The sequence below is a fragment of the Phyllostomus hastatus genome, unplaced genomic scaffold, assembly GCF_019186645.2.
Source record: "Phyllostomus hastatus isolate PE091 unplaced genomic scaffold, TTU_PhHast_1.1 phas_contig_159, whole genome shotgun sequence".
Lineage (NCBI taxonomy): Eukaryota > Metazoa > Chordata > Mammalia > Chiroptera > Phyllostomidae > Phyllostomus > Phyllostomus hastatus.
The window spans coordinates 5,556,384-5,577,785 of NW_025333640.1; the positions used below are offsets into that span (position 1 = coordinate 5,556,384).

At 52.0% G+C, this 21,402-nt stretch overlaps 1 protein-coding gene across 2 annotated transcripts in view; it reads left to right on the plus strand.

The window, feature by feature from the left end:
- EPHX2 (epoxide hydrolase 2) overlaps positions 1–20,585 on the plus strand; it is a 50,820-nt gene extending 30,235 nt beyond the window's left edge. For both annotated transcript variants that reach the window (XM_045830962.1, XM_045830963.1), the window contains 7 exons: positions 11,051–11,122; positions 12,878–12,911; positions 13,602–13,704; positions 15,553–15,622; positions 18,331–18,411; positions 19,956–20,014; positions 20,155–20,585. In XM_045830962.1, the coding sequence (XP_045686918.1) occupies positions 11,051–11,122; positions 12,878–12,911; positions 13,602–13,704; positions 15,553–15,622; positions 18,331–18,411; positions 19,956–20,014; positions 20,155–20,233 (498 nt within the window). In that variant the 3' untranslated portion in view covers positions 20,234–20,585. The remainder of the gene's footprint in view (positions 1–11,050; positions 11,123–12,877; positions 12,912–13,601; positions 13,705–15,552; positions 15,623–18,330; positions 18,412–19,955; positions 20,015–20,154) is intronic.
- Positions 20,586–21,402: the final 817 nt, after the last annotated feature.

Genomic DNA, 21,402 nt, shown 5'->3' on the forward strand with positions numbered 1-21,402 from the left:
GGACTGTGAGAGGCTGGCATATTGGGAATGAGATCTGGGCGAGTGGGACCGGAAGGACCTAGGGACCCTTGTGCAAAGGCTGGAAAGTAAGCCCCCAGTCGCAGCTGGTGTCAGCAGTGGTGGAAAACCGTTATAGGTTAGTCACCCCATCAGAGATGGCTGCGTGAAAATCCTTTCAGCCGGACTAGAAATCAGAAGCCCAGTCTCAGGTGTGATGCTCCACCTGCCACCCTTTCCCAGGTGTTTGCCCCACCCGGGCATAGCTCACGCTGGAGAAGTATCTGGTGAGAGGGCGAGAAGCAAAGTGCTGGTTCTGGGTTCTTGAGTGGCAGCTCCTTGGCCTTTGGGAACTGAGGAGGGAGCAGAGTCCCCCACAAAATTAGGAAGCTGAGGTTTGGGTCCCTCTCACCTCTTATCTGACCTCATTCTCAAGCTCTGGCTCTGCTTGGCCCCACCCCAAGTGTCCAACCCCTTCCCACTGCCCTCTGTGTGCCCAGAGCTCCCCTCCCAGAGGGCGCCGCCCCACAGGTCTCTTCCATCACCCCAAATGCCTCGAGCATCTCAGTCACTTCTCACCCCTCTCCCCCAGCGCAGCCCCCATGCCCTGTGGGTCGGTTCCAACAGGTCCCCGACACCTGGCCCCACCGCTGGGTGCCCCGTGTGGGTGATCCAGAGGGAGAGGGTGGGCATGGGGTGTCGTGCCTACTGTTTTTTCTTCCACCTCCTTTTTCCTTTTTCTCTTTTTCATCCTTTTGAATTGAATATTTGTAAGAAGACTCCATCTGCTGCGAAGCAAAGGTGCCCTGTAACGTGTATGAGGGATCGAGCGTTACAGACCACGTTCAAATGTCGAAACGTTTTGACGAGTTTTACCTGTGAAGAATTAATGTTCATTATTTCATCTAGCAAATACTTATGCATTTTCTATTATGCAACAATTTCAGGAGTGGGTCTAGACATGAGTAGCAACCTCTGAGGGCTTCAACAATTCCTGGGAGGACAGGCAGGGGACGAGGGCCAGGAGGACGAGGTAGCATAAATCACTGTAATGAGGTACAGCCTGTTCTGGGAGTCCGTAAGAAAACAGTCAATTTTTACTCATTTAAAGGAGAGAGCATTGGAACCTGGCCCGGGACGATGAGTAAGATTTGGAACGGTGGATGTGAGTGAGAAGGATATTCTAGTCTGAGGGACACATGGCTGAATTTGCATGTAGAAGTTGTTTAACCCAGGATAAATATCACGGGAGATGAGAGTTTCTAATGAAATTGTCAGTGATCCTTAAGGTGAGTTTTGTAAGGTCTGCAGCATCTTGAAATTGCCCACAGAATTTAATGTATTCCCACATGTTTCCAGGGAAAGAAAGAGTCCCTGACTTTCATCAGAACCTTAATAACTCTGTAAAGGCTAAGAGCTGCTGGACAGGATGGGCTTGGTGCTTCAGGTGAGGAGCAGGGAGCAGCAGCCCCAGCATCACCTGGGAGCTTGCTGGAAATCCAGACTCACAGGCCCTCTGCCATCTCCCCAGTGAGAAGCTGCGCTTTAACGAGGACCTCCAAGTGACTCATTTGCTCCTTGACTGCCGGAGGAGGTCCTCCCAGCTTCTACTGCTCATGGTCTCTAGCCCAATGATTCTCAGATGTCACCAGAGTGGGAGGCTAGATTCCTGGACCCCAGCCCCAGAGCCCTGATAGAGTAGGTTTTGTCGGGGCCAAAGGATTCACATTTCTAACAGGCTCTTGGGTGAGGCTGATACTTCTGGTCCCGCAAGCAAGGTTTGAGAACCAGGCTGTAGCCCCAAGGGAGGAGCTAATCCAGCCATTCCCCAGGCAATGTTGGGCTGATAGCCATCCTTCTCTGAGGGGAGAGAGGGGGCATGGTGGGGGGGGGGGCGGGGATTAGAGACCTCTGAGCCGCTGGTTCCAGTAAGGACTGCTGGAGCGGACCACGGGGAGGGGCTGGGGGGTGGGCCTTGGCTGTCGCGTGCACTAGGGTGCCTTTAACTGCAATGATTCTCAGGTTTCTAGGTTCAGGTTCCCTTGCACTCTTAAAAGACACTAAGGACTTCAGGGTTTTAGTTCATGTGGATTATATCTCTATGGATATTTACCCTAGTAGAAATTGAAAGTTAAAAATATTAATTCATTTAAAAATAACGCTCCCACGTTAGTGTACAGAACATTTTTATTTTTAAACAAACTTTCCTTAAACAATTTAGTGAGTGAGTAGCATTGTTTTACATCTTTCAGATCCCTTTTGTGTTTGGCCTAAGGGACTCAGCTGGTTGTCTGCACTGCTTCTGCAGCCAGCTGTGCAAGAGCACACACGGAACCTTCGGGACCCGCACAGCTGCCTCCGAGAGCACGAGAGAGAGAGACAGAGAGAGAGAGAGAGAGAGAGAGAGAGAGAGAGAGAGAGAGAGGGACAGGCGGCACGCTGCTCTCAGGGCTCCCCAGGTTTCCTCCAGACAGACCTTTGAAAAATGCTGCTTCTTTAAAAAGTTGCATTAATGTAATGATAGGAGCTAGAAAAAGGGAACAGTAGTTTCACTATATATTGTGTTTTGATCAAATTTCAGTAGTTAGAGTATTTATCAATGGGATTTAACTCATTTAAATTATTTCCTTCATTTGTTTTTAAATTGTGAAATGCACACGATGTAAATTTACCCTTTCCGGCGTGCAGTGCGATGGCGTTAAGGGCACTCCCACTGCTGTGCGGCCGCCCCACCGTCCAGCTCCAGAACTCTTTTTATCTTGCAGAACGGAAACTCTATCCCCACTAAACACTAACTACCCTCTCACTGCTCCCCCAGACCCTGGCAACCCCTGTTCTGCTTCCTGTCTCTACGAAATTGACTTCTCTAAGAGGAATCTTTTTTTTTAAAGATTTTTATTTACTTATTTTTAGAGAGGGAAGGGAGGGAGAAAGAGAGAGAGAGAGAAACATCAATGTGTGGTTGCTGGGGGCCGTGGCCTGCAATCCAGGCATGTACCCTGACTGGGAATTGAACCTGTGACCCTTTGGTTTGCAGCCTGCGCTCAATCCACTGAGCTACGCCATCCAGGGCTCCTTCCTCTTTAAGGCTGAATAATATCCTACTGTATGTGTAGACGACATTTTGTTTCTTCGGTCATCTGTCGATGGGCAGTTGGGCTGCAACTATTGCTGTGTTTGAGTGCGGTATGCCAGTTAGCTCTGTTCGCAACTGCACTCTGGCATCCATCCTGCCCTCTCAGCTGAGCAAGCAGGGACTCTGCGACAGGCTCCCTAACTGGCCCGACACTGGGTTCATGCCTGTGTGGGGGTGTTGACCTGGTGTTGTTTGACTTCAAAGTCCGTGTGCCTCCCCTTAGGCCACACTGGGAGGGAGCTTGGGGTTGGTTATGTCTTGCACGTCTCAGCAGAAAGGGGAGAAGCAAACCAGGCTGAGCTCAAAGTCCTGATTGAAAAAGCGGCCCCAGGGGAAAGATGAGAGCTTATTGCAGTCCCAGTGGGACAAAGGTTTTGGTTTCAAAGGTTGGCATCATCCTTGCAAAAACAGTGCCTCTGCTGTTCTGCTGCGACAGCTCGTTTTAAGTACTGGATGGAGAGTGGGGGATGGTTTTGTTCTCAAGCAAAGCCTCTTGTCAGGGAAAAGTTAGATATTCAAATTAGCGATCTGGCCACCGAAGGAACCCAGGAGCCCTGATGGGGTGACAGGGTGGTCTGGGTAGGCACACAGCCGGGTCTCACGGAGAAGCCATTTGCCTGGGTTCTGCCAGTGTGTCTGTTACCTACTCAGTAGCAGGACAAGTCCCTTCCTATCTCTGGCCTTTGGGTTTCCTCTTCTGATAAAGGATGGCCTCACTGGATGGTTTTCAAGCAGATTGTAGCTGCAAACCTATTCTGGCCAATAAGTAAAACATAAAGTGTACAGCAACTCTTTGCTTTCAGGGATGGGTGTTGATAGCCAGCCCTTACTTTCTGCCTCTTTTCCCCCAACCCAGTCCCCACTGCTCCAGCCTGGAGGAGTCATCCTTGAGGACTCAAGGTCACTCCTGACTCATCTGGCCTCAGGAAGGCTCCAGTCTGTGCAGGCTTCCAGCCCGCCCACCTCTTGCTCCTATTTGCAGAGCACGCTGCAGGGTGCGGCTTAGACAAATTCCAGGTTTAGATCCAATGCCCCACCCCCAGCCCTTTGAACCCTTAGCCCATGTGTTCACTGTCTTGTCCTGGGAATTTGCCAAATCTGGTGGGAACCACTATTAAAAGGTGTCTTTTTGCGCCCTGGCTGGCGTAGCTCAGTGGATTGAGCACAGGCTTGCGAACCAAAGTGCCGCAGGTTTGATTCCCAGCCAGGGTACATTCCTGGGTTGCAGGCCATAACCCCCAGCAACCGCACATTGATGTCTCTCTCTCTCTCTCTATCTCTCTCCCTTCCCTCTCCAAACACAAATAAATAAAATCTTAAAAAAAAAAAAAGGTGTCTTTTTCTTTGCTTCCCAGAGAAGGGATAATAGGCTTTGCATTTGTATTAGTAAGAAAGGAAGGACAAGGAGGCAGCTCTGGGCAGCAAAGACTAAGAATCAGCTGAGTAATTTTAGTAGGACCTGTTCCAGTTTTTTAAATCTTAAGATTCTTCATGTCTTGCTTAGCTGGGGACATCTCAGAGCCTCTTTGTCCCGCCCCAAATCAGAACGTGTCTAGTGTGTCCTATTAATTCTGCCCTCTCCCATCTCCCAGTGCTGGTTCATCTTCGTTTCTTCCTAGATAGGAAGTGCCCCCTAGATGGGAAGAAGTACAGGTGCATTTTTATTTGGGTTGTGTGGTGTATGGTACCCACATGTGCGTGTTCACGTACCCATGCACACATGTGTATGGAACCATAAAACAAACTATAGTCAGATTTCAAGCACCAAAACTTACTTTTAGGTATTTAACCAGCTGAGAAACTAGGGAATAGAGAGAAAATGTAGGGAAAGGAAATTTTAGGTCTTGGTCATGGCAGAGGGTTTTGCCTGGCTGAAGGGTACTTCCACAAATGATCTTTCTCCCTCACAGCCTCAAGTCCTCCTTAATCCCTGGAGCACCCTAACTCCCTCCCTCAGGCTACAGGGACAGCTGGTGATTTGTTACATCCTGTATTTTTTAGGCAATTTATGCTTGCTACTTTAAAGAAAACACTTAGTCATGTAAAATAAAAAGTTAAATCCCCCTTCACTCATCTAGAACTAGCTACTATAAATAATTTGGTACTTCCCATTTTTAAAGAATATTTCAGTGCACATGTACATGAGGGTATACATAACTTTTGATATAATTTGAGTCATTCTGCTTTTTCATTTGATAGATCTTAGACTTTCCTGCAGTACATAGAGATTTACCTCATTCCTGTTTTTTTAAAAGATGTTATTTATTTATTTTTAGAGAGAGGGGAAGAGAGGGAGAGAGGGAAACACCAATGTGTGGTTGCGTCTCACACGCCCCCACTGGGGACCTGGCCCATAACCCAGGCATGTGCCCTGACTGGGAATTGAACTGGTGACCCTTTGGTTCTCAGGCTGGGACTCAATCCACTGAGCCACACCAGCCAGGGCAAGATTTACTCCATCCCTTTTAATGGCTGCTTGGTGCTTCATAATCAAGATGGACCGTAATCATTCACGTAACCAACCTTCCATTGAGGAATACGACTTTGATGGAATCACACACTGGGAAAGAACGTGCCACCGTGAGCTGCCCCCCTCACCAGTCTTTGTCATGGTTTTGTTTTGGTGCCTTCCCTGGGAGGAACTGTTGGCATTTCGTTTTTGTTTTCTGATGTGGGTTGTATTATGTTCTAGTGGGAAGAACCATATACTGATGGGCCTCACACTGGAGTCCTCACTTCCAGCCTAACCATTTGTAACCCACCTCCGAACAAGATCACACCCCAGCCTGCGGGCTCTCTCTCCTCAGGATGGCCTTCCCGACCCGGTGCCATCGTGACGAGCAGAAGGGGCCTCCCAGGGGAGGCGGCGTCACAGTGTCTCAGGCCTTTTCACAGCCCCTCTGAGACCTGACCCCCCCACCCCCTGCCCCGCCAAGCTGCAGAGAGTAATAATAAACAGTTTCCACTTTTTGCCCGGGTGTCAGACGCCTCCACCCACTGGCATCCTCAGCCCCAGGGACAGCCACCCAGCCATGTTTTCTGGCCTGTTTTGAGAGAACTCTGCCCCGAGTTTCAGAGGAATTCAAGTAATTATCGGGGTAGCCAGAGCCCGAGTCAGATTGGCTGGCCCCAGCCCACCAGCTCCAGGGACCCGCCCATCTCTGCCCTGAGTTGGTGTCTTGTGGTCTCAGCCGTAGAGCTGCACCAGCTGCCTGGGCTCCCGCTTGGCATGAGCTGCCATTAGATTTAAGTGGCCGTCCCTACTGTCTTAGCCGTGAAACAATAGGCCCAATTAAGGGCATCTTCTGCAGCAGGCCTAGTCTGCGTCCTGGAAAGAACACAAGGGAAGGTGAAAGGGAAGTCCCCCTGGGCTGGTGAAGAGGGAGGAGGTGCCTGTCGGAATCTGAGCTGGAGAAGGCGGCCCGCTGTGTCCTCCCGGCTGCAGGAACCTCCCTGATAGATAAGGCAGTCAAGACCTCTGTCCCTGCCAGCACTCGGGTGAAAAGTCCAAACGAACTTGGGCTTATCATACTCTAGTTTTCTGGGGCTCCTCTGACAGTGAGTTGAGTATATGCATGGGAATAAAGACGGGGTGTAAGGAGAAGTCTGGGTGCTTTGGCTCCTGGGAACCCCTGCCTCCTCCACCCTGTGGTCAGCACCCGTGTCTTCCGGCTGCTCAGTGGGCCCCAGGGGACTCAGAGGCTCTGCAGACCTTCAGCCTTGTCCTTCCTTCCCTACCCCTCACATCAAGAGACCCCTCGAAGTGGTAGATCAGTTTTCCGAGGCTGCCGTAACACACGGCCAGAACTTCAAACAACAGAAATGTGTTCACTCACAGTGCTGGTGGATGAAAGTCCGAATTTAGGCCTCAGCAGGTTTGGTTCCTTCAGGGGGCTCTGGGGGAGAATTCTGTCCATGCCTCTCTCCCACCCTCTGCTGACTGCCAGAAACCCTCACTGCTCCTGGACTTGGCCGTCCACCCCTCATCCTGAGATCCTAACTTAACTACATCCACCAAGACCCCATTTCCAAGTAAGGTCGGGTTCACAGGTCCTGGGCGTTTGGTCTTGGCCTATCCTTTGGGGTCACTCTTCAAACCAGTAGGGTGACGTGTGATGACACTGGGGTATGCATGAAAAATGTATTTCACCAAGTGCTGCGTTTTCTTTATTGGTTTTTAATGTTCATTGTAATGATCACGTTGAAGAGTGAGGCATGATATCCCCATGGACATGTGGAAATGTGTCTCAGGAGTAAGGGCAAAGCTGGAGGTGCTGGTCTGGAAGCCACAGAAACCAAGGAGGACAGAATTAGATGTTTCCTTGTCACTGGGAGTGTCTGTGATGTCAAGTGTAAAATAAAGAAGCAGGGAGAGAAGTGGATGTGGTTAGTAAGAACGGCTAAGAGATTCTGATGAATTCTCTAAGGTGGATTTCTTCTTCTTCAAGTCATTCACACCATTTCTAAGTTGCCTAGCAGGAAATCTTTATTCTTAAACACCCTCAGAGTACTCTGAGACAGCTCCAGGATTCATGGAATTCCAAAGGCTTTCTTTCTAAGGAGTTTCTTTTAGGACCTAGAACTTTCTTCAGCTTCCCTGCCCCAGGTGGTAGCCTTTGGGCGATGGTAGATCAAACGCCTTTATGTGGTGTTGTTCTGGGGGTCGGTGCTCAGCTCCACCTCAGAGCTGGAGGTGAATTACCTTGTTTGGTGAATATGGGTGTGCAGTGGAGTGCAGAAAAATGAAGCCACAACTCACGTGGTCATTTAGAAGATACTCCCTCCCAAGTCTTCATTGCACATTCCTTCCCTTTTGTCCTCCCTTCTCCCCTCTCTCCTTCCCACCCATCTAGCCTTGGTTGGCTACTTCCTCTTACCATGCTATGGTGGCGGGAATGAGAATGTGAAGAAGGTACACTGTGTTGTCCCTAAGAAATTAGCAGGCCAGCGAGGGATCCAGGACCAAAAGTAGACAATTCTGATGCAATTCGGTAACTTTAGTGATGGAGATAATAATTATGATGACAATGATAACCACTTATTGGCATTCCTCTTATATGTCAGGCATTATAGGAAATAAAACTCCCATTGTATAGATGAGGAAACTGAGGCTCTGGAAGATTAAGTCACCCAGTTAATAACTCTCAGAACTGGGGCTTGAAGCCATGTTTGTAGAATTCTAAAGTCTTTTGTTTAAGTCCTATGCTTGGTGGCACAGAGGGAGGTTCCCCATCCTGCTGCCTTGACATTGTTCTGTAAAACTTGAAAAAGAATTTTTGTAAGTTACAGAGAGCTGACGCCATTAGTGGGGCACGCAGCCAGAGCACAAACATTACTGGCTTCTCCCTTTCTGCCCTGACCTGAGTCTTCATGCTCTGCCCACCGGACGCACTCTCCTGTGGGTGCGCAGACTTAGTTACCTTTGGCCCCCTTTGATTTTTTTACTGATTCTTTTGGCATCTGTTTGCTCTTTCAAGGACCCTTTGAGGGCCAAAGCCCTGTCCAGACCTCTGGACCTACGGAGAGGCCTGCACACACTGAGATGCGCCCTGAGCTCATGAACCGCCGTGGTTCTGGGATGGATGGGGGCTGCTCTCTGTAAATCAGAGTGATGACCACGGCGACGTGCTGGGCGGACTGCGGCTGCCATCGACCTCTTAAAACGTGCTTCCTTCCGTAGCTATTTTTTGCCTCTGCATTCATCTCGTAGCAGAAGGTCGTGATTGATTCTCCATCATAATTGAATCTTACACGTATGAGGGGATTGTAATTAACACACCAACATCAATTTCCTCAGCAAGTCTCAGACTGCAGTCCCAGCACTGCCTGATGACAGATGCATCCCGTGCTGGCAGCTCGTAGATCCAGTGCTCTCGTGCTTTGCAATGTGCAGAACAAATGAAGTGCAGTGGAGGGGGACCTCTTAGAGCATGCAGGGACAGAGGGCCGCCGGTCACTATAACGCTTTATTGACCTCACTTCTAGGATCCTTCTCTCCGGGAACATTACTAGGGGGAGAGAAACAAACATAATGTCAGCCTCTACTCTGCCAGTCACAGATAATCTTGGGGATAAGATGAGTGGATACTTCCTGCTCTCCGGGTGCTCAGGGGGGAGCACATGAAAGGTCCCCTGGGGTCCAAGGAGAGCAGAGGGATTTTACAGTGATAGGGGAAGGCAGGACTTCAGGGAGAAGGCAGCATTTGGGACAGGTGCAGAAGGCTTCTTGAAGGCAGTCTGAAGGATGCGAGTGTTCTTGGTGGATGTTACAATATAGTAAGTAAGAGAGGTGGGGAAGCAGGGCATCCTTTCAGAAAACATTCTGCAATCCAGTTTAGTTGTTCCCAGGTACGTTCGGGCGAGCAGCAGAAAGGAGGAGAAGAATAGATCGACAAGTTACTGTTGATCTATTGTAGACCGAATGTTTGTGTTTACCCCTCCCTACCACCAACCTGCAAATTCATATGTTGAAATGGTAACCCCGATGTGGTGTTAATAGGGGGTGGGTCCTTTGGGAGATGATCAAGTCTTGGGGGTGGAGCCCTCGTAAATGGAATTAATGCCCTTATAACAGAGACCCCAGAGAGCCCCCTTCCCCCTTCCACCATGTGAGGACACAGCAAGAAGATATCATCTGTGACTCAGGAAGTGGGCTCTCGCTGGTGCCTTGACCTTGGAGTCCCAGCCTGCAGAGTGTGAGAAATACATGTCTGTGTTTATAAGCTACACAACTTACAGTTCTCTTCCAGCAGCCTGAATGGACTAAGACACCACCGTACTCTTACCCAGTTTCTTCCCATAACACTGATCCCCTCGGGGACTGTCCAGGAAGGATCTCTTGTTTCTGAGCAGCTGCCCCAGCGGATCTGTGCCTCAGGGACAGCTGACTTTCTTTACACTGATTCTGTGACAGCTCTCAGGTCCAAGGGCTTTCAATTCCTGGAAAATACAGATTGTGTTAACATTTTCTTTTTCTGCCCTAAAAATCTTGGAGCCAGGAGACCTGAGCCAGTAGGTTACGATCCACTGATGGATCTTAAAGCCCCATGCCACCTGCCCCCCTGCTCTTTGTGTCTGGAAATGCTCCTGGACAGGGAATTGAGTGAGAAGGAGAGGTGGTGGGAAGATGAATCCAGACCCTTCATTTCCAGCAAGAATCTCTTCCCCAGCCCCAGAACTAGGGCACTTTCCTTCGGTCCTCGTCTAGCCATCACCCCACCCTTAGGACCTCAGTTTTGTCTGTCTGCACCCCTTAGCCTGTTTTCCTGGAAATGGCCAAACAACCAGGTGTAGATAAGGCAATTAAATGTAAGGAGGCTCCTGTGAGGCTGGAAGACCTGGGAATTTGCCAGCACGAAGGGTCTGTGTCCCAGCTCTTTAACAAGGAACCTTGCTGCCCTCAGGGAGGCAATCCATGGGCGTCTGATGGGCCATAAAAATTTACGCCCAAATCGAAGGAGTCGGATTTGAAGTTATTGCAGCAAAAAGAGATGCGTGATCGGAACAGTGTTTGGCTTTTCCACTTGGCTCCTCAGAGTCCTTGGAATCCTCTTCTCTTCTCACCACCCTTCGGTCCCCCACCTCCTCCTGTGCCAGCTCCCCGCCCCCCACCCCCTGTTCCCTTAAAGGGGTTATTACAAGCAATACTTCTCGTGGTAGGGATTTTGGAAAACAAAAGAAAGCCACACCTATAAACCCACCTCCCAGGGGAGGAGCCGCCGTTAGCATCTTGTTATTTAATTTGAACCTTTTTAAAAAAATGTGTTTCAGTATGAAAATCACGATGAATGCGCTTCTAATGGAACGTGGGCTGGAGGGGATGGACTGTGGGGCGTCCTGCTTTCAGTCAGACTGGGGAGGGGTGCAGTGGCCAAGATTTCTGTGGAGTCCGTCATTTTGCTTTCTTGATTATTTTAGGGAGTGGCTGAGGCTGAACTGGAAGAGAACCTGGATCGGACTTTCAAAAGCATATTAAGAGCACATGATGAGGTGAGGGGCACCAGGCGGAGGGTCGGAGTGGGCTGGGCAGCGGGGCGGGGGCTGCGGTGGTGCGAGGTCGCTGGGTGGCCTCCCTACGAGGATGGGGGAGGGGCTCAAGTGTCCGGGCACCAGCCCTCTGGCCTTCTGTCCTCTGACTGCTGCAGTCGGCAGGGTTGGGACTCGCACTCTACCAGTCGAGTTAAGGAGGAAAGGTCACGAAAGCTTTGAAACTGAAATGAAAGAACTATTACATAATAGTGGCGCTTGAGAAATTAGACCATTTTTACCTTGCCATTTCAGCATGCATAATTGTTTATCAAAGCTCAAAATTAAGTTCTATCCCTAAATCTTTTCGTGCACAAACAAAGTGGCTCATCATGGTTTGTCTCCGTGACCACCGCCCCCCTCCGGTCTCAGGCGCTAGAGGTCAGCCGACTGCCTCGTCTCACGGGGCAGCGCCTGCCCGGCCTTCCGCGTGTCTGCCGCTGTCTCTGCGCCTCCCTCACTTCGAGCGGCTCACTGTTTCCTACGGGGTTCACTTGCTTCTTCCCGAAGGGCCTTCTTCTGCGGTTCTGCCGGCAGTCGGGCAGTCGTGAACTCATAGCTATTCAGTCTTGAAGAATGGTTTGAGTATGGAACTCGAGGTTGACATTTTTTTTTTTTCTTTTAGAGACTCCTGTTACTGCTTGGGAGAACCTGGCCTTGGGTCTGCCCCATTATTGGTCTTTTAGGGGCGTCTAATCTGCAGTTTAACCCATCTCTGAAGTCTTCTTTTTTAATTTCAAGGAAACTTTTTTTAATTGATGAAAATTGTATTTGTTTTTTTCCCCCAATCATTTGGATCTCTTGTTCTGTTCTTGTTTTTCAGGTTCTTTCCTGTGTCTAATACTTTTAAGCATACTATGTTTTCATTCTCTTCCCCCTTCCCTCTCTTGCAAGGTCTGTTATTTGATGCTCTTGGGAAGTCTTATTTCACGGTTTGATGTCTGCTGTCCCTTGCGGTGGGATTCTGGGGTGTGCATGTGCAGGAGAGAGGAGAGGGGAGAGAAGTGTGGTAACTTTGGTTGTGAACTCAGCCTCAGCAGCACCGAGTGTGCACCGGTGTGCTTAGTCAGCGTTGAAGAAGCGACCCTACTGTGCTGTAGCTCCTGCTGCTGCTGTAAGGCGTCCTGGGGGTGCCGCCAGCCCAGCCTCACTTTGTGGTTGCTTTTGTTGTTGACTTTGCACCTTGGAGGTTTTGAAATCATAGAGACAGTGTAATTCCAAACTTGTGAAGGCAGCTGCTATGAATTTCTTGGTGAACACTTTTGGGTTTCCTCTTAGTACCAAACCGAATGGACCAAGTCCTCTGACATCTCTCTGTCATGACGGGTGGGTTTTTTTTTTCCCCAGCCCACCCTTCAGCCAAGGACCACAGACTTACTAGGTTTCCGGTGGAAGGCTGGGGAGGGTCCCGTTTTTGACTTCCCGTCTGCCACAGACCTGAGGCCTATCTCTTGCTCCCAGGGGCTGGGGAACCCGAGTCCTCTCACATCACCAAGATCTGCGCACGCTCGGCGGGGCAGCCTCGGCCCAGAGCTTGGGTTGCTGGCTGCTTCTGCTTTGGCCCCGGAGGGCTTGCCTGTCTCTCTTGGGAGTTTGGCACGTTTGTAACAGCCTCCTGGCACTCGTAGGTCTTCGGCGTGACAGGGTTTTCAGATGACCTGCCTCAGTCTGTTTTCTTTACTTCACCCGTAACATAATTTCTCACTCTTCTCCCTGCAGGCTCTTTCCATCATGTACAACATCCGTAAAGTCGGTAAGAGATGCTCTCAGGTTCTGAGGGAAGGGAGACAGGAGGCCGTGGCAGGGGCCCGCTGGGCGTTAAATGAGGGTTTCTCCATCTACCTCCTCTGAGCAGCGATAGCCAGCCGCCGGCTCTGAACTGTGACTTGTGCGACGTAGGGTCCCCGCAGGGGAACACCGCCCGCCTGAGCCCTGGGCTGACCGCGGGGCCTCGGGTTCCTTTCCTTCAGGGAACTTGGGAGTCAAGATCTTGTGAAAATTCCAAGGCTCTCAGTGGAGACATCTGAAGAGGGGCGTAATTCATTAAGCTGTGTAGAAAAGGCTTCGTCTAGGCGAAGAGGGGAGCTGGGGGGCTGGCAGGGCTGGGAGACAGGGGAAGACAGGTGTCATCCCGGAACTGGGTTGCATGTTTCCGCAGGACAGGAGGGGGACGCTCAGTCCTAGAGCGTTTCCTGGAAGTTGAGGCCCGCGCGCGCGTGTGTGTGTGTGTGTGTGATATTGTTGCATTCCAGAATGACAGAGACGGCACAGACTTGGAGCCTGAGAGGAGATGGGCTTATCGTGGTTAAGAGAGAATGAATGAAGGAGCACCAGGGCACATGAGAGACAATTAGGAGCTTCTCAACCTCAGTGCAGAAGGCCAGAGTTTGTTGCTGGGACGCCTGGCCCAGGGATGGGATTGAAAAGAAGTATCTTTTTGCAGGAGGACTCTTACGCAAAGCCCCCAAAGAGCCCAGCCTCAGCAAGCTCCTGTCTGAGGAGGACATTCAGTACTATGTGCAGCAGTTCAAGAAGTCTGGTTTCAGGTAAACAGAAGGGTACCCAAAACACAGAAGAGAGATTGTCCCCAAAGAGGGGCTGCTGTGCTCTCAGGGTGCAGGGTAAGGCCCAGTTCCCCTTTACCACAGCCCCATGAATGCCTGTCCTGCCTCTGCATACATGTCTCCAGTGTTCGAAGGCTCACTACCTTACAATGCTCTGCCCGCTCTAGTTTGGAATAGATCACCTGGTTTTGCTTTATGCTTAGGGGCCCCTTCAGAGCAGATGTCTTTACCTGTTTTCAGTCATGACCCCTGTGAGAACCCAACAACAGCTCTGAGTTCTTTCTCCAGGAAAACACAGAGACTCAAAAATTGCTTAAGTTTTTAGGGGTGTTGTAGACCTCCCTCTCTCTCTCTCTCTCTCTCTCTCTCTCTCTCAACAGCTTTAGCGAGCTTTGTCTCACCACAAAACTCACTCTCTGAAACTCAGTGGTCTTTAGTCTAGTCACAAAGCTGTGCAGCCGTCCCCATGTTCCATTTTAGGACGTTTTCATTACCCCCAAAAGAAACTCCATTTCCTTTGCAGCCAACCCGCCCCCACTTCCCCTCTACCCTCCCAACCCGCAGTGCCATCCCCCCCGCCCCCGCCCCAGTCCTTGAAGGTGATCACCAGTCTTCCTTCTGTCTCCATGGGTTTGCCTGTACTGATACTGCATGTAAATGGAGTGTCTTACGTGGTTCTCTGTGGTTCTCCGGCTTCTCTCACTTAGCTGGTGTTCTCAGGGTTCACCCGTGTTGCAGCAGGTGCAGCTACTCCATGCCTTTCTCTCAGATCTGTTTTTATGCCGAAGTTCAGGGCCCTGCTCTGGAACCACAAAGAATTGCTCCAACAGCCCCTTTTTTGCATAGCTCCTCAAATATTTAAATATCGCAAATCCTCGAAGCTCATGGTTTCTTCAAGGACACTGCAGTTCACCACATTTCCATCCTTCCTCTCTCCCTTATGCCTCTCTCTTGACACTTCCATCCTTCACTCAAACCCAAGGACGCAGAAAGAGCCAAACCATGGTCACTCACTCACGGCCTGGTCAGCCCCGCCCCGGAAGCCCGGGACACTGCAGCCTTGCCCGTGAACGCCTGTGGCTGCAGCCCTTTAGCCCCCAGCTTCTCCTGTACCACCGCCACCTACAGCTCTTCCCTAAGGCTCTTTTTTTTTTCTTTTCCTTCTCCTCCTCCTCTTCCTCCTCCTTCTTCTTCAAGCAGAGACCATTTGAGAGTCAGATTTGGGGACAGATTTGCTCTGAAAGGGAGCACAGAGATACTCTGGTCTGACCTCCTCCTTGTTTAGGAGGAAAAGGTAAAAGTCCCTAAAGGGCATGTGGCTTGTGCACAGTATTCCCAGGGTCTGGGGCCACAGGGGGAGCCGGGAGGGCCTGAGGGCACCAACCCTGACCTTGCCTGAGGACCGGGAGAGTGTTCTAGGTCCAGCCCTACGGCCAGCCTTACCTGTCCTGGAGGAGACCCCTCTGCACCACCCACTGATGTCCCTTTTCAGTGGGTTTCCCAGGGAAGGGGAGTGGCCTCTGGACGGAGAGGGGCTGAGCCAAGATCCGCGCCCTGTTACATGACAGCCCCGAGCTAACGTGGGGAATGCTGTGGGCTGGCTCCTGCATGGCAGCTGCCCCGTGAGCTCTGTGCTCACTAGGCCTTGCTCTGTGTAACGCTCTTGTGCAGGGCAAGAGACCTGGCTCCTGGGCTCTGTTCTCTTTCCCCTGTGGAAACTTTGCTCCTCCTGAGAAGATCGTCTCTCTGTGAAGCTGGTTCCAGGTGGGGTCTATAGCATAGTCATTGACTAAAAGCTTTCCTGTTTTTATTCCCTGATCTGCCCCCCAGGGGTCCCCTGAACTGGTATCGAAACATAGACAGGAACTGGAAGTGGGGCTGCAAAGGCAGGGGAAGGAAGGTGAGTGCTGGTGCAGCGTGGCTCCCCTGCCCCCTTCCCACTGACCAACTGATATGCCCTTGGGTCAGAGCTGGGCGTGGACAGACTGACCTGCCAGCTTCCTCCCTTCTGTCCTTTTCCTCTGGGCTTCCCGAAGTGCCTCCAATCAAGAGTCTCCCCTAGGACCTCTTGCTGAGGCTTCTCTTGAAACGGCAGAAGGTGGTGCTACAGCCAGAGCAGGGGTCTGCCTGGGTGACCACAGCATCAGTCTGCAAGGCCCGGGTCTCCTGATGCTGCCCCAGCTCCAGGAAGCAGATGGTCTAGGGCGACTCCCAAATGTGGCCGAGGTCGTGGAGCTCCTGGTTCGCAGTAGGAGCACTGGGTGTTCTCAGAGAGATGGGGCCTTGCCTCTGGCTGCATCACATGACCAAGTCAGTCTGAGTCTCAGTTTCCTTGTTTGTCGAGCAGAAGGTGGTTTCCAATCTCTGGGTCTGCAATAGGAGTCCTGGGGTCCCAGCTTACATGAAAAGCTTATGGAAAATTGCTTTTTCACAGTCCCCAGCTCACATGGGAGCCCTGGTTATCTTGTGGACCTGCTCAAATGTGAACACCCTCTCTCTATGTGTCAGGCACTGTGCTGGGCCGTGGAGGTACCAGGTGCATAAAACAGATGAGGTCTCAGCCTCATGGATTAGGTCCGGAGGCAGTGTGGTTAAGGGCGGGCTGGATGGCAATTCAGCCTGGGATCTGATCCCTGTGTGACCTTGGCTGAGACAGTTAACTACCCTGTAAGAATGGTGCCCACCTTATAGAGCTGTGTAAGGATGTCAGGGGTGAATGCACATAAAATGCTTAGAACAGTACCCAGCACATAGTAGTAGTTGAATTAATGGTCATTATCCTTATCGTCACTCTAATCTTAGATGGACAAAAATGGCAGAACTGCAGTTTGATGGGCAAATTCTGAGCGTGGAGGGACATAATGACACAGTCTTTGGGGAGGTGAACCCTGAGGGCATCTAAGTTGGGAACTCCCCCTTTTTTGCAGTTTTCTTTTGGGTGCTCTTCCTCCCCCACTCCCTCCCATACACCCACCACCAGGTTGCATTTTGACCTGGAACATTCTAGAGTTTACACAACAGCAGCCTCAGGGTGAGTTTCAGCAGCAAAGGCACTTTGGAACGTGCTCTGGTCCTTCATTATTTGGAGGACCGGGTGCAGTGAGAAGCACGTGGTTCTGCATGTAGGCAAAAAAAATAAAATAAAATAGTGCAAATTCCCTCGTCAGGGAGAAATTGAAGCTGTTTGAAAATTATAACGGTGGAGTGAGCACAGAGGCTGCGTGGAGGCTGCGTGGCCTCTCTGTGCCCCAGGCGTCGGTAGATAAAAGGAAAGTCATGTTCGCTGCCTCTGGTGTCAGGCTGACGACAGTTGTGGCTGACCAGCCACTCACGAGGGTCTTGGCTGTCTGTTGGAAGCGTTCATCTAATTCAAAGAAAAGGAGTATCGATCTCCATTCCAGGGTATCTCTTTTCCTTTCTGGGGCCACCCGTTCAGTTCCATGGCACAGAGCGCACCAGCCCGTGCATTCTTACTTAAACATGCGTGTGCACGCTCACCCAGGCTGGTCACGGCGCTAAGTTCATCTGCGTTGGAAAATCCCAGTCTTTTCCTCCTCCACTTTCACACGAAACACTTTGTTTCTGACACTCCTGGTCACGAAATGTGTGAGGGCTTTTCCCCCACCAAGCAGTTCCTGCAACATCAGCGGGTGTCCTATGATTTAACTCAGTTCTAACGCTATCCACCTGAAGACAGCGTCAGATCCCACGCGTTAAGGACTCAGTCCTATGAGGCTGCCCACCTCCTGGCACCACACAATTCAGACACCGGTAGCAAGTCTGGTTGTCACCTGTGCTTCCAACCCTCCTCTGGCTACAGATCTGAGGCCCCCACAACCCTCTCCTGGGGTCTGATCAGTCTTTGCTAGAGTGGCTCACAGAACTCAGGGAAACCCTTCCTCGCGCTTACCAACTGCGCAAAAAGTGTGATCCAGGACACCGGTGAGGAGCCACGTGGAGAAATATACAGGACGAGGTCTGGGAAGGTCCCGAGAGCAGGAGCTTCTGTCCCTGTGGAGCTGAGGGCGTCACCCTCCCGGGCACATGGGCGTGTGGACACGCTCCGAACCCCGTAGTACTAGGATTTTTATGGAGCTTCCTCACGGGGCCGTGATCAATTGTTAACTCCATTTCCAGGCCCTCTCCCCTCTCTAGAGAAGTGGGGGGTGGGCTGAAAATTTCGCGCCCCTGATCATGGCTTGGTTTTTCGGGGGACCAGCCCCGCCCAGGAAACACCGAGTTGCCTCCTTAGACCGGAAGGTGCTCCCAGAGCTCTTGTCACTTAGGAGTGTCCAGGGGTTTCGGGGGCTCTGTGCCAGGACCCGGATGCAGGGACCGACGTGTGCATTTTCTACTATCTCCCTGCACCCTTCCGGACCTGCAGCAAGGGTGATGCCACCTTCTTGCAGTGCATGCCAGACACAAGGCCAGGGCCACGGTGGAGCTGCTGGGGGTCCTTTGAGGGAGTAGTGGTGAAGGGAGCCACATAGCATGGAAACGAAGCCCGTCTCCTTGCCCCAGGGGAGGGGAGACCTAAGCTGTGGAGGGCACAAGAGAAGACATTCCTTCCCTCTGTGGCTGCACCTGTTCCCTGTCACCCCTCCCCAGATCCTGATTCCAGCCCTGATGGTGACGGCAGAAAAGGACTTTGTGCTCACTCCTGCGATGTCTAAGCACATGGAGGACTGGGTAAGGGCGGTGCTGCACTGGGGCCGTCGGTGCTTCTGGGAGGAGGCAGGGGTCCCAGAGGGCAGACGGCAGCTGAGGACAGAGTGGGATCTTCAGGTGAGCCACTTGCTTGACAAGGGGCTTCATCAGGAGCATCACTGTCACCTCTTGGGAGCCAGAAACATGACTGATGCTTCCTCCTCCTCGTACTGATGGAGTCTGCCCTTCATTCACTCACTCATTCATTTATTCATTTCGTGGGCTTTTACTGTGCACTTAAATGTGTTGGGACTGTGCTAGGTACCGAGAAGGTTAAGATGAGTAAGACACAGACCCCGCCCTCCAGGAGCTGCCTGCCCTGCAGTTACTCCCGCACTCAACGCAGGCAGAGAGAGAACACGGGAGCAGACAGGGTGTTGAGAAGCGAGGAGCATGCATGCTTGGAGAGCGGCGGAGCTCGATGAGGCCGCAGAGTCTTGCTGAAAACTCTGGCCAGGCTGGGCTGTGCGGGCCCACAGCCGTGAGAGCCACTGAAGGGGGTGACGGGCAGCAAACCCCCTTCAGTGGCTGGAAGCTCACTCTGTTCCAAGTGTAGAAGTTGGTGGTGAGTGGGGAGCTCTCAGGAGGGGTGACCGTGGGCTCGCTAGCTGCCCACAGCAGCTCATCCGCCTTGGGCTTGGGCTTCGTTAGCACCGCCAGGCACGGCGGGGAGGATGTGCTTTGGGATGCTGCCACAGTGCCCCTTGCGGGCTCTGGATCCAGCCGAGGAAGGGGCTCCAGAGAGCTCTGAGCCCACGGGCCTTGTCTCTCTGGTCTAGACCCTCGAGGGTTTCTGCAGAAATTCAGGTTCTTCAGCTGGTCCTTTCCAGCCCCTTGTAACTGACTGCTAACCTCACTGAGGCTTACCATGCTTGGGAGTGGCAGCCTCTGCCTCCCCCCAGCCTTTTCCACATCCTGTCAAGGTTCAAGGCGGTGCAGGAAGAAACGCACGTATGCTAAGCTGCTGCACTGCTGCTCCCTCTAGGTCCGCAGTCCTCAGCGCCTGTGGCTGTGACCCACTGTGAGAGTTCAGGTTCCAGAGGGGAAGCCAAACAGCCCTGAATGCAGACCACCAGCCGGGAAGCCTGAGAAGGGAATGCAGCTGCGACTGCATGGCGAGAGCCAAACAGCTACTGAGCAGTTTCCAAGGAGCAAAGGGGCTGAGAGTGAATGATTCTGAAGGGAGATGGTTGTGATGAGTATAGGTCGGCCCTGAATGCAAATCTCAGCTCAGCCGCTCTGGCCTTGGGCAGCTTACCTAACCTCTCTGGGCTTTCCGATTACCCACAGGATTGTGGGTAAGGTTAAATAGGCAATGCATGCAGAGCACATAGCACATAGTAGTTGCTCAGTAAATGGTCGTTCCTCCCCTAAATAATGCAGAGCTTTTCAGAAAGGAGGGTGGCCTGTGAGTTGCCGAGAGGAAGGCGCCTCGTCACAGGGCTCCGTGTGACACTCTGCACCAACCTGAAACCAGGCCCGTTTGCGTTCTGTCATTTACTTTTCTGGGTTGTGTTTTCTTCCAGATCCCCCACCTGAAAAGGGGACACATTAAGGATTGTGGACACTTCACACAGATAGAGAAGTAAGGAGCTGGGGGTCTCTGGGTGGGGGACATTGGGACTTCCCGCTCACCTTCAGTAAAGCTTTTCCCGGGTGAGCGGTTCACTTAGTGCGGGCCGAGTGGGTGCAGACGGGGTGAGCAGCCTGGCGTTTCCTTTCCAGGCCCGCCGAGGTGAATCGGATCCTTGTCCAGTGGCTGGAAACCGACGCCAGGGACCTGCCAGTGGCCGCGAAGCTTTAGGGTGTGACATGTGCCCTTCGGGCTGCTGCTCTCAGCGCCAAGATGGGACCCTACCATGCCTCTCAGAACCGGCGGCCTTGTTCTGAAGGGTGATTTTCTTTAAGTGCAGTGATTCGAATCCGACCTAGTTTTTAGATACGGGAGGAATCGTGTGTGACTAATTCTCTGGATATCAGTGCATCGCTTTGTGTCTAAGGATGATTAGTGTCCCGTGGGGGGACAGAGTGGGACGGCCAGGGGCTGATTTCTTTTTGACTAATCAATTCGTAGCTTTCGCAGCAAAATTGACAGTTAATTTTGAAGCATTTCCAGAGATTGGAACTCTTGTTCAATAAAGCTAAGACTGCTGTGAGGTGCTGTTCGTGTCCTGGGGAGGAGGGCCGCGTGGCTGTTCTAGGAACTTCCCTCCAGCCTCGCCCAGAAGCTGTGCCTGCGGGTATGTCGCCTGGTGGCGTCGCCCGCCCGCCCACCATGCTTCGAGTCCTCCTCCTCCCCTACGCGGAGTGCTGCTGAGCCAGCCTCCCGACCGGCCGGCCGCCTGCACCAGGTCTGGTCTGAACGTGGCAGGGCCTCCTGCTGGCCCCCCAGAAAGCCCATGCACTGCCTGGCCCCTCCCCCAGCCTGACCCCCATCACTCCCTGACTCCTGGTTGCCCTCCAGTGTCGCTGATCTTGAGTCTCTGCCGCACCACACTGACTCTCCTTGTTGTTCACCTCAGCTAACGGGTCCTTTTGCCTGTAGTGTTCCCACCTTCTGTCTCCTGCACCAAGTCCCCAGGTGGGGTCCTGTGCCCTGGCCCCTGCCCCTCAGCTTGGGATACTTCCAAACGGGTGCACCCTCCCTTGCTGTACTTTCCACAGGGAAAGCTTGAGCTGTGAATTATGATGAGTATGGATTAACCAGGCACAAGGACACGTGTGTCCCGTGTGCGTAGAAAACAAAGGGAAGGTTAGAGCTGTCTGCAGCTGTCACTGAGTGCCCCTGTGTGCCTGGGACCTTACTTACACGATCTCTACCCTCCTGTTAACAGATGGGGAAGTTAAGGTGCACAGGACTCGGCCAAGGTCACTTGGCTCGTGAGAGACAGAGCCTGGATTCAGACACAGGCTGTCTGGTTGCAAAGGCTGAGCCCCTCCTATCGAAAGTCTCTAAGTCCGGAGTCAGACTGT